General features: G+C 36.8%; 1 protein-coding gene across 1 annotated transcript in view; it reads left to right on the top strand.

Annotated features, from left to right (window-relative positions):
- The first annotated feature begins 5776 nt into the window (after window positions 1-5776).
- Window positions 5777-13685, top strand: part of LOC107662050 (serine/threonine-protein phosphatase 2A 55 kDa regulatory subunit B beta isoform) — a 57720-nt gene continuing 49811 nt past the window's right edge. Inside the window, exon 1 of the mRNA XM_016451953.1 lies at window positions 5777-6289. Coding sequence (XP_016307439.1) covers window positions 6220-6289 — 70 coding nt within the window. The 5' untranslated portion in view covers window positions 5777-6219. The remainder of the gene's footprint in view (window positions 6290-13685) is intronic.

Genomic DNA, 13685 nt, shown 5'->3' with positions numbered 1-13685 from the left:
TTCCTGCTTTAATTAACACTCCTCCATTCAGGACACACACTAAACCAGCAGCAGTCTCCCAGCTTTATCATGAATATGTGTCTGCAGTGGTGGGGGGAGGATGTCTGGCATCAGTACCTCACTTATCAGTTCAGAACATAAAATGTGTGTGTGTCTGTCTGTTTAATCTTTCTTCTTCAAAATTGCATAAATGGTGAAACTCTTTTGCATTTAAAGGGTTAGTTCACCCCAAAATGAAAATTCTGTCATTAATTACTCACCCTCATGTCATTCCAAACCCGTAAGACCTTCGTTCATCTTCGGAACACAAATGAAGATATTTTTGATGAAATGTGAGAGCTCTCAGACCCTGCATAGACAGCAATGCAACTGTAATGTTCCCAGGTCCAGAAACGTTGTAAGGACATCTGTAAAACATAATTTCACCGTTTCATTTGAGAAAAAATATGATCAAATACACACTGAAATGCAGGTCTTTTTAAAAAATAAAACCAAAATACAACACTACAGACAAACCGTTGTTTTTTCATGCTTTGGTCCTTTTTTTGATAGCATGTTCTTTCAAACTAGTGGAAACAAAAAACATCTAAAACACAATTACAAGACATATTTTTAAAGGCCATTTTCTCAAAATATTTTTTTCTATGCACTGAGTGAGCCAGAAATTTCCACTTCACTTGCACTTATATACAAACAGTTTTATTACAGGTTTATTTATTACAGAGAGCTTTGTATTATTAGCCTGATTTATAGGGTGATAAAAACAGATCCCCCAAATTCCCTCTGCAAAAACCTTAAACTCTAATATGTAAACAAAATGAAACAAGAATTTTGAACCTGGCTTTATCCAGTGTTCAGATTTTTGTTCTGGGAATGTATGCAAAGAATTTAATTAGATAATGCCTCATTTACATATCAACTTAACATCTTAGAAAATCTTTGAAGATAAATTTGTATTAAATTATAAAACAATCTAGAAAAAATAAAACAGAATTTGGGAAAAAAGACAGATTTCTTGGGGCCCTAAAAATAGCTTACTGTAGAGTTTACTTGTAAACTTATGTTTATATTCATTCTTGAAGACTAGCAAACAAATGGAATGCAATTTCCGTCCACATTAATAGTATGCATCACTCAGGTGCACTCAAAACACTCACGAAGATGAAAGTAAAATTATCTTTAATATTCCACACAGAAGGTAAATCAACCAGAGGAAGGCTTAGCACACGTGAAAACATAGACGAGATTTGACAAACACTAACTGAACAGACAGGAACTTAAATAAACATGCAAATTAAGATAATAAACTAGACACAGGTGAACAGAATGAACTAATCAGACACAAGGGAAAACTAGGTCAAAATAGGAAAACAACAGTACTCACTATCATTAACATGCACTTGGAAAGAGCATGATAGCAATCTTAGACCATATAGACTATGACGGATGTGTGTTGGGTGTGTGTGTGTGTGTGTGTGTGTTTGCACACTGGTGTATGTGTCTGTCTGCCACTTCTATCTCACCATATGCTCTAAGGAGGACTGCTGCTGACACTATTGAGCTGACCTCCATAGCACCCATTACCAGAACACCAGTGATATCCGCTGGGATTCAGCTTGGTTGTTACTGCAGTTCATGCCTTAAAACCAAACAGGCTCTGCCAGACAGGTGTTCAAACTCAACAAACCTCATAAAATCAATGTTCGTTCAGTTTTACCAGAATATACCCAGGTGCATTAATCAAACAATGTTGCAGGTTTAGGGATTGTATAATGGATGTCGATGTCCTAAATAATCTGTTGTTGCCCCTGAAGAATGATATTATAATATCACAACTCCATACTACCAATTTTTTGTCTGTTTAAACCCTGCCCCTTTCTTACAATCAACTACAAGGTCAGGGGCCATTTACACGACAACGTTTTCATCCAAAAACGGGAAACTTTTTATTCGCTTTGACTGTTCGTTTACACGACAATGGCGTTTTGGGGACTGAAAACGCACAAGTTTTTGAAAACGGCACCATTATCGTTTCCGTGTAAACACCCAATACGGGAATCTTTGAAAACAGTGTCGATTTTAAAAGCAAGCGCGAACAAACATACACAACAATGGCGGACTATATGGTACTGTTGTTGCTCAAGAGTTTGCTAACGCTTCTTCAGCAAAGTGTGGATTTACTTCACCAATGTCACGCATCATATACATCATATAATCGTCACTTCCCTATAGGTACTGTTTACTAACAATGTGACAGCGCCAACTACTGGCCTGGCATACATAATACAGTATTTTTGGCCGTTTTTCACGGATATGTGTAAACGCGAATCGTTTTGAAAATGTTGTAGTGTATACGTGAAACTTTTTAAAAACGCAAGGGAAAAACTTTTCCGTTTTTGACTACACCGTTGTCACGTAAACGTAGCCTCACATTCAGAACTGCCTCTTTTCAATCAACAACTGATAGATAGAACCAAGTCCCTGCCCACCTTTTCCGTTTTTGACTACACCATTGTCACGTAAACGTAGCCTCACATTCAGAACTGCCTCTTTTCAATCAACAACTGATAGATAGAACCAAGTCCCTGCCCACCCTACATATCGCACCCAATTGCGATAATTTCACATGGATGATACTGGAAGATACATTATAATACCCTCATTCAAAGCACAAGAAGCTGTTAGTTGATATTTATTAAAAATGAATATATATTGCAATCTTTTACTCACTTTTTCAAGTTTTGTGCATTGGACTTCAGACATATTCTTTGCTCATTTTGAGTTTGAATTTTTGTTCTCACAGACTTACTCTGAATCTCATTTTCCACAAAAATATTCATTATAAAAATTCTTGCTGTAAGTTTATCAGCACAGTGTTGTGAGGTAACATATTGCAGCATTTTGAAATATCGATTTGTTTTCCACACCCCTAGAAATTCAGAATGAGCACTCTCTAAATGCATGTAAAAATGTCTCAATTCACCCATCATTGGTGGGCTAAAATTAATTTTGGACACTGGTCATGGTTACTGTAAATGCACAACATTTATTTGTCAAAATTCAAAGTCAAAATTATTTTCTGTTGTAATCAACAACGGAAGCTGTAATTAGAGCTTAAGTTCTATTTAACCTGGAATATTCCTTAAAATACATTTCTTATCATCAGCTTTCTATGCTAAGTATATGACTATGACTGAGTTTAAACGTCTATTGACTGAGCAGAAATAATCTTCTGTAATTCCACCAGAACTAGTATCAAGATTACTTCAGGGGTTCGGCGTGCCCCTTTATCTTCTAATTAAAGGGATTTGAGGAAGAGAGGATTTAATTCGCCTCATAGTAAAACACAATAGGGTTGGGATATGATGCTTTTGAAGTGGTCAACAGTAAGAGAAGACCTGAGGTGCATGCTTCACTGCTCTGTATTATGGAGGAATAGAGATAATGCATTTGACTCATTTTGTGTGCAGTTCAAGGGCAGTGATGTGACAAATAACCTGTGCAGGCTGTAAATGTTTTAGCACTGTCAAAAAAAAAAACGAGGCAAATGCAATATAAAGAAATCACAGGCTGTTTTTAGAGGTGCATTGGCAGGAAAACTGCATGCACATGAAAAGAGACACAAATATATAATGAATGATACTCTCTTGCCTTTGAAAGACTCTACATTAATAAAAATGTACCATGTAATACCATGTTTTTCGACACGTATAGTAGAACCATGGTATACATTGAAATAATTGTAAATACTTTTCCAAGTTTCAATGATATAATTACCAAGGACTGAATATTGCAATAGGTAATTTTAAAAAATAATTTGAAAAAAATAATGTCACAGTGCAGGATGGCATAATAGTTCATCCAGAAATTAAAAATGATGTTTTAAACACTCTGAACTTTTGTGCCAACATGCCCCAATACCATCTATGTTTTAAAAATAAAACAATTGTTAAACACAATTCATGAAACACAGTTGTAACATACAGAAGCAGAAGTGTGCAGACATTTCAAACCATAATTTTGGTCAAAAAATATAAATGTAGAACTTTTAAAACATGTGACAACTTCCCCCAAATCTAAATGTGACTAATCCTCAGTATCACCACATAAAAAAATGATATCTTCAACTACTGTAAGTACATAAGGCTTTATCAGTATGCATACAGTACACTCATATGAAGCGATATAAACTATACAGCAAATTTCAACTGCTGGATTGTTTATATTGTTGCAAAATGTAAACTATATTATTGTCCAGCAATATATTTTAAGTTGAATATATAGTACATCCATCTACATCCAGTACACTCACATAAAAGTGACTGATACTATATTTCAAATCTCAACTGCTTGATTGTTTATGTTGTTACAAAATGTGAACTTTATTGCCCAGATAAATTTTTAAAGTTGGATACAGTAAATCCATCTAATTTTACCTACATTCAATACAGGCTACTTTATAGCAAATCTTGTCCGCGTGATCCTTTATATCATGTTATCACTTATAAAATGTAAAATACATTACAGCACAGCTCTATATGTTAATTTGGATATATAAGTATATCCAACTTTACCCGCGTTCATACAGTATACAGAGATATATAATATACAGCAAATCTTGTTTATATTGTAGTACATTTAAACTGAACTACATACGTAAAACAATATATATATATATATACTATATATAGCAAATGTCAACTATTTTAGAATTTTTATCATCACAAAATATAAACTATAGTATTGCACAGCTGGATACTGTATATTATGTTGGATACATGAATATAAGTATTCAACTTTACCTACATACATAAAAAATATATGATATATAAGATATATACAATATCTATAAAGCAATATATACTATATAGCAAATCTCAACCGTTTGCATATATTGCTGCAAAATGTAAACTGTATTATTGCCCAAGTACCATTTTTATCTAATCGCTGTACCGCCACACTGCTTTTTTATAAGCATGAGCTTCATCATCATCATCATCATAATTATTCTACAAGTGATGCAGATGGGCATCATTCAACAAGTGCTGAAATATGGGCTTACATTTCTGCCACAATTCTGCGCGCGAAAGATCATATTTTGAGCGCACAAAAGTGCATTTTGCACGCGCCACATACTGAAGTGTAGTAAAATGCTTGAAACTTATTTATATTTATATATATATGCTTTATAGACAGATAAGCTGAGAAGGACCAGCACCACATCCTCTTGTACCACTGAAGAATTTATCTTCTGGAATCTGGCAGTAAGTTTTGGGAGTTCAGTTTTAGTCCATCTCGAGATTTTATCTGTAGAAGATAACCTGCTTAATAATTATGCACACCTGAATATAAGGCGTTTTTCACTTCCAGCCATAATGAACAATAATATATAAATTATAAGTGATTAAATACGAGATTAATAGTAGTTATAATTATTGGTAAAATGTGCTTGGAAAAAAATATAATCAGAATATCAACTTGCATAATAATTATGCATGCACTGTATTTTTCCTCTTCTGCTGTCGAGGTAATGCAAGAAATGTTGTGAGTGGTTATCAAGGCAGCCTTTGCATTTTAAATGCAAACATTTTCTCCACAAAACTCAGTTCGCGCGCGTGCAAAACGCACTTTTGCGCGCTCAAAATATGATCTTTCGCGTGCAGAATTTCGGCAGAAATGTAATTCCATACTGAAACACCATCACACATAATATCATCGTGTGCGCACAGGCTGGAGTGACGCTGACGCAGGTGGACAGAGGGGGAGGAGTCACTGTTGCAGCGCCAGTCTCGCACTTCAGTTCAACCGATGCGGCGTGTCCACGGCAGCCTCGCGTCAGCACTTCAGCGCGCTCATACTGAGCGACAGAGAGGAAAACGAGCTCTCCATGCAGGCAGCACCGCCGGTCACATCTGAAACTTGTCCCACTGTGCATGACAGCTGAGTTCAAAGCATGGATTTAGACGCGGATTGTTGTCATTTTGGATGACGCTCGTGCAACTTTACATTAAATCTCGGTTTTGCTGCAGACAGCCCCGCCTTGTGACACCTTGCGAACCGACACCGGCTTTCTCCCTCATCCCACTTTTGTTCATTTATTGACGGATAATATGATGGTGCGTCCGTGTCTTGCGCGCCGGGCTCTGGGCTGAGCGCGGAACATGGATAGATAGCGCGTTTCTCTCTCTGCGTTTCTCAGTGTAATCAGCGCCTTTCTCAATGGATGAGGAAATAGACACCCGCAAGATCAACAACAGCTTCCTCCGAGACCACAACTATGTAACTGAAGGTATATCTCATCACATGATCGCCTTCTCTCAGGTGCACTTAGAGTCAGAAATCCTGAAGGAATTATTTGGAAACGGTTCTAAAGGGCTGGGGTTTAATAGGTCAGCCTGGATAAACTGATTTTATTTTATACTGTTTATGTATTTGTTTTTGGGAAAAATGAATGAGTTGGCAGTTTATCAGTAGATGCTTGTATTAGATCCTTTCCAAATGAGCACTCCTGTATGCATCCTTTAGGATTTATAAAAAATCCTAAAGGAATGTGTACTGAAGTTCTGTTGGAATTTTTATTTTAATGTGGAACCAATTCTAATGGGAATTTTCTTTTAGGAATCCAACATATTCATACAGAAATACTAAATCTTCTGGAAAACAAAGGGCTCTTAGGATCAAAAAATACATTTACATCATACAGTTTATGAAGTAGGATTTTATTTGATCCCATTAGGATCGGTGCCAAATTATGATGGAAATCCCTATAGCAGTCCCATGCATGTTCTTTTTTTCGGCTAAGTACACATGCTTATTTCTCATAAGTGTGTCAGTCATGCTGGCATCTTACAAATATAGTGATGTGAAATAGTAGTCTGTAGTGATGTGTAATAGTAGAGTCTTTTATTTGAGCTAAAAATAGCTGAGCAGTCTAACACTTTAAGAAGATTTTCTGCTGTTGGTTTAGTCCGCCAAGCTCCATCAGTATAATACCTGACAGTTTAGATTTGTGCAATATTTCAATGTGGTGGTCTAATACATTAAGATGCATTTCTAACAAAACAAGGTGAATATCAACCAACTATTCAACTTCAATCATAACTTGGAACCAATCTTAAGGGAATTTCAAATATTATAACATATTATATTATATTATAATATTACATCATTTTAGAAAAACTATATCATTGTGATCTAGTTTTATGAGTTACAGTTCATACAGTAAGGTCATCAGTATCTTTTGGAGAACTACACATTGACAAATAATTTGTTATTTCTCTTGAATCATCATGACTGAAATGCTTACAGTGGAAACCTACTGTATAAATCAGGCTTTTGCACAGTTATAAGCATGTTTTCCATTGTGAACGGTTACAGTTCTTTCACTTGTCTTCCAAGGCAATGCAGCCAGTGAAAACTCTAGGTTATATTGAAAGTATAAAGGCGTTCTTCTTCTCTGACAATAGACAGCTGAGGAGTTGCACTGAGCCAGACCCTCCTCTCATGCACAGACCAGAAGTCTTCAACAGGACTGGTGCGATGCGTCAGTGAATGGGGGGTTGGTTGGAGACCGAGACGGAGAGAGAAAGGGAGGGAGGGATAGCGAGAGAAGGGAATAAATCAGAGATTAAAGCCAGAGAACACATAGACAGATGTGATGTCATTCCAGCTGCGAAAAATCCACATTCCAAGCCTCTTCCCGTCTCCAGGCTATGCTCAAATCCAGTCTTTAAGAGTGTTTATTTTTTTTAAGCCAACCTGAAATCAGAATGGACCGTTTGCTTTCATGATTCACATTTCTGGTCTTACTCTGTGTAATTTAATGGCCTTTTTATTTTGTTTATAGCTGAGACCAGCATGTTATGGGAAATCAATTTTGTGTTTTGGGGCAAAAGGAATCATAATGCTTGCACAAGCTTGTTTTAAAGGGGTCATAGGATGCTACATGCACTTTTACAGAATGCGGCTGAAGTAAACAGTCTCTCTGAGAGCAGCTCGGAAGAGAGGGGCGGGGGCAGCAGAGCTCATTAACATTTAAAGGAAAATGCTACAAAAACGGCTTGATCTGAAAAGAGCTGTTTTTGACAGGGTAAAAAAGGTGTTTTTTACACTACCATTGAAAAATTTTAACCAAACTATGTTACAGCCTTTTCATTAAGACCGTAAAGAATCATATCAACTTGTGGAAAATGGGCATCCTATGACCCCTTTAAGACTCTAAATTAATATCCTGACTGCTGTCACTGAATTGGTAATACAAGACATTTTTTGTGCATACACTTTTGGGGTATTGTGCTACATGTGTTGACATCAAAGCTGCATGGTTTGGCAGTTTTCTTCGGTTTTGATGGATTGAAAGCATTGATTGCATTACTTGACCCACTGACCTGAGATGAGCTCCTGTCGACTGGAGAATAGAACCTACTTCATGCAACTTCTCATCTTCCCTTGTTAATCCTCTGTGAATTCTCTGTGAATTATGCAAGCACTCCCCTCTCATCCATCACTTGTGGCCCCTGTAGAATATTCTGTCAGTGTGTTTGATGGCCAAACTTAACCTTACAAGAGAGAGACAATTTGTTAAATCATTGACTATTTATAGCATAGTGTTAAAAAAAAAAAAAAAAAAAGAAGATATTATCATCAATACAAACTTGTAAAAAAAAAACTCAGAACCTATAACCCTATGTGTAAAACTTGAGCTATTATACAAATACAGTAGTTCACCCAGAAATGAAAACTCTGGATTTGTTTTTCCAACCCCATTTGACTTTGGTGGTTGCTCTTCTCCATTAATTTTTTATTCCATTTATTTTTAAACTTTAAAAATGAAGCACAAGCATCATAAAAATATCAAGTATCATTAAAATAGTATATTCCAATTCTTTTAAAGTTATACAATTGCTTTGTTGCTCGTTACAGACTGAAATTTACATTAATCTTCTGATAATCTTTCCCTGCAGAGAGCTGATAACCACTATAACTAGATCATTGAGCCAAGTGAGTTGAAGTGTATTGACTTTAATTTGCAAACCAATCATTCAGACTTTTTTGGTGAACTCAATCAACCGATTCATTGAAGAGATGTGATTCATTTACAAATTGGACATATCTGCTTTCATCATAAAATACATATTTTAATGTAAAATGAATAATTATGATTACAATATCGAGGGGAATAATCAACAATTATGATTATGATTGTAGTCATCATGCAGGACTATAAGAACTGAAAGGTTTTTTTTTTCACACAAAGTTGGTGATTCAGAAGACTGAAATATGTTCTTTTTGATACCTTAAAGGGATAGTTTACCCAAAATTGAAAATTACCCCATGATTTACTCACCCTCAAGCCATCCTAGGTGTATATGGCTTTATTCTTTCAGATAAATATAATCGCAGTTACAATAAAAAATGTTCTGGCTCTTCCAAGCTTTATAAAGGGAGTGAATGGTGGTCAAGATTTTGAAGCAAAATAAAGTGCATCCATACATCATAAAAAGTACTCCACACGGCTCTGGGGGGTTAAAAATGCCTTGTGAAGTGAATCGGTGCATTTGTGTAAGAAAACTATCCATATTTAAAGGGGTCATTAACTGCCTTTTTCAATAAATTATTTTGTACTGTTCTCTGAGGGCCACTTATAATGTTATCAAGATTTTTTACATCAAAAATTTAGAATAGGCTATTTTTCATCCTGTTTTGACCCCTCATCGGAACGCTCTGTTTGAATAGGCGTGGCGGATTGTAGACTCGGAAGTAAACGCCCACTGCTGTGATTAGCTAACAGTTGTGTATGTTTGACAGCCTATATCCTTCATAGATGAACGCTGCTGTGATTTAGGTTAAAAACGCATAAATACTCAGTACATTTCAGACAATCTGTAATAAGACAAAGCAATAGTGATCACGTAATAAAAAACAGTTACTCACACTTGTGTGGTGCAACATACTGTCGGATCCAATATATTCAGCACGGCATCATCTTTTAGTTTCAATCTCTCTGAAAATCCTGTGTCGAATTGTGCCTTGTTTGTAAATGAATCCACGGTAAAAATGAATTTGGACAAAGTACCAAGTTCTTACTGATGCGGTCTGGATCTTCATTAAAAATAAAGTTTGTCCACTCATTCCTAATGTTGGGATCAGAAAGAAGGCGATGCAAAGACTGTATTTCCACAACGTGGCAATGCACAGCGTCTTATTGTCTTTGGAGCATCTTTATCGTTTGATTTCTGTGTAGCCCTGCGTTTGCCTCTCTCGTTATTTACACTACATGCAAGAATCGGTGGGCGGAGCTAAACAGGCAGTGATGTAGAAGCAGGCGTTGATCTTCTTCTGTGGAGGCGGGGTTTAGCCACACTATTACATCATAAAGTGGCACATTCCACAACCTGTCGTTTTGGCAGATTGGCTTCAATATAAGCTGTTTTTAGAATAATGCAAAAGTTTTGAGTTCTGAAACTTACAGGATGTTTTAATAGTACAATGACCTCTCGTATGTCAAAAGATCAAGGGAATTTCAATTTTTCAGTTCATGACCCCTTTAAAACTTTATAAACCATAGTCTCTAGCTTCCTCCAACTGTCGTACATGTGTTCATGAGAGAGTGGCATTCTCGTGGATGACGTAGGATGTAGGCACAGCACTTTATTTTGCTTCAAAATCTTGACCCCCATTCACTGCCATTATAAAGCTCAGAAGAGAAAGGACATTTTTAAATATAACTCTGATTGTATTCGTCTGAAAGGAGAAAGTCATAGACACCTAGGATGGCTAGAGGGTAAGTAAATCATGGGGTAATTTTCATTTTGGGGTGAACTATCCTTTTAATGGTACTTTTACATATTTTTGATGCTTTAACCCTCTAGTCCACATTAATTGCATGGGGAAAAAAGCATCCATGGGAGTATTTTAAAATGTCTCCTTTTGTGTTTCATGGAAGGAAAATAAATATTTTTTACAGCTTTTAAATTACATGATGTTAATGATTTAATAAATGATTACAGAATTTTTGTTTTTGAGTGAACATTTTTTTCTCCCACTCTGTTACTGTGCTAAGGACATGAATGATGTGGCTTGTAGAGTAGAGGTGAGCCTTTGTAGAAAGCCAAAACATTATCATAGACAATTAGGGTTGGCTTTTGACTTAGCTCACTTAGTACAACCTTACTACTAGAGTACATTATAAACACCCTAGGAATTTAGCAGTTGTATAACATCAAGCACCACATTTTCTTCAGGATATGCAAAAATCTAGTTGTTGATTTCCTTGAGCAATGTTAGAGCTTCAGCAAGCTGAGATTTTGAAGCAGTCTTATCTATAAGTATAACAGCATTTAAACTGAGATGGGATGGTAGGGAAAACTTTCAGAAGCCTCCGAATGTTTCCTCTTTTGACTATAGAGCAACATCATCTGCAGAAAACCGACAAACAGTCGTTACCAGACACAGCTGTACTTAGAGCTTGAGCAGTTAACCACCATCGTACTGATGCCTCTGTGGTTTTGACAATCAAATAAATAAATGATGACCTATGCATTTTTAAAACCGTTTTAATGCACCCATGTTTATCTCTGCTACGCTCTGGTCCACAAGGTCCTGTCAGCATCTTTGTCATGGGTAGACAACAACAGACCATATATACACCACAGAATGAAAGCCTTCACAATAAAAGCAAAGGTGAAACGTATACATGGGCTGAAAGGTTGACAAACATGTGTCATTCAAGACCTTTTGACCTCAGATGCATAGAGAGATTAAAGGTAATGTTATCTAAATCATAGCCATGCAGACAAAACAACCTAGTGAATGTTTAGTCTGCAGTAAAATACCCCTGCACCCATCAAAGACATTGCCTTAAGGCGGGCGTACACGGTGCGATTCTGAAGGTCAGAACGTAAAGAACTCGAGGGAGTAGGCCATTTCTGAATTTCTGCTCGTTTTGCCGGAAATACAACAGGCATATTCATTCATAAAGCTGCACGGCAAACGTGGCACATTCGGAATAACAAATAAAAACTAGAACTGTATAATTAAACTAAAATGATTATAGACTATAGGGTTTTTGTCATCTTCTGATTGGTCAACTTCAGATGGATTGCCTAATCGTCTCGTTCAACCGCACATACGCCACGAATTTAAACCGACAGCATCCGATTTTTTTTTACGTTTGAAAATTATCGGGAGGACGGTAGGTGCTCGTAACGTCTCGGATCGGCCCATAATTCTTCTCACACGGTACGAGCCGTGACCATGCGAGCATCTGCGATTTTCTCCCGAGAGAAAAAAATCGCCTGCGAGCTCGTATGACAGCAAAAATCGCACCGTGTATGGCCGCCTTTAGGTCAAACATTTTGTTAAAGAAGTTGACTAGAGCCTAAAGTCTAAAGAAGTTGTCTGTGTAGTACCATGAGGTGATCAGCAGTGAATGCAGGTCTGAGTGAAACTCCAGGAAGATCAGCGATGATCTGCAGATTTAGGCCTGGTCAGGTGCACTCAATGGTTGATTGGGAAGGCAGGGTCAGCGATCCTTCTCTAATCTGGTCTCAGAGTCTTATCTGGCTCATCTCTTTCCCGCCAAATGTTTCCTGTGAATTTTCTGGAAAGCAGGGAATATTTTCTCATATTTGTCATTTTAACCGAACTTAGGACTGGTGGAGGTGCTTGAGATATTGTTGGTCGTTCAGTTTTTCTTTAAAAAAACTAACAATAATGCTGAAAATATAATACTACTACTACTAATAGCAATATAAAACCCACTAGGATCTGATGAGTTGTTGGGTTAATGAATATTAATCATATTGTCTGCGTTTGCGTTTGAACTGATTTGCTGAAATCAAAACGATGATGGTAATAGGTGAGCGCCAGCCAATGAGATTGCCGTTTACACATTAGTTCCACCTACTACCAAAGAATATAATTTACATGTTGCGCATCAATTCTACGTGGTAAGTAAGACTATCCTGCTCTCCCTTTCTTTGCATGTGTGAGAGAAACACTGAGCGCTCTCAGCTAAGCGACAGCGAGTCGGGCACCTTCACACTATAGAGTTTACGGTTTACGGAGTTTATGCTGAACATTCATTGTTGAATTAAAATATTGTGCTTTAAACACGGAGAGCAAAACTATCATGTACGCAGTGTTCAGAATGAGTAAAGGCAAGTGAAATATCTATGTTAAACTTATAGTTAGCCTTTAACTCAGTGGTGACTGAAATCTAACAATTTATTAGCCAATGGCTAATGATAGACATAATTTTTGCATATGCAAGTGATTTACTTGCATTGTAGAGGGTTGTCTTTTGTTGGACAACATGTTTAGAAATGCCTTTCATTGCACGTCATTACAAGGGCAGATGTTTTGCTTGTGTTGCTCATCAGAGTGTAGACTCACATAAAATGCACGCATAAAAGCACATAAAAACTCTTAAAACTACATTCCATGACACAAAAACAGCATTATTTATAAAATTATAGTGGATTTGGGCGTTCACCATGACAATCGCTGTGAGAAATACTGCCAGCGAAGTGATACAAACGGTGAAACGGTTGGAGTTCTGTTATCACTAGAATATTGCACGGCTGGAAAAGGCTCAAATTCAAGGACCAGAAAGAACTGCTGTGTATATGTATATGTATATATATATATATATATATACAGTGGGTACGGAAAGTATTCAGACC

This window comes from Sinocyclocheilus anshuiensis, unplaced genomic scaffold (assembly GCF_001515605.1).
Source record: "Sinocyclocheilus anshuiensis isolate Anshui unplaced genomic scaffold, SAMN03320099.WGS_v1.1 scaffold25, whole genome shotgun sequence".
In the NCBI taxonomy this organism is placed as follows: Eukaryota; Metazoa; Chordata; class Actinopteri; order Cypriniformes; family Cyprinidae; genus Sinocyclocheilus; species Sinocyclocheilus anshuiensis.
The sequence above is the reverse complement of the archived record's forward strand: the minus strand, read 5'-3'. Positions and strand labels throughout refer to the sequence as shown.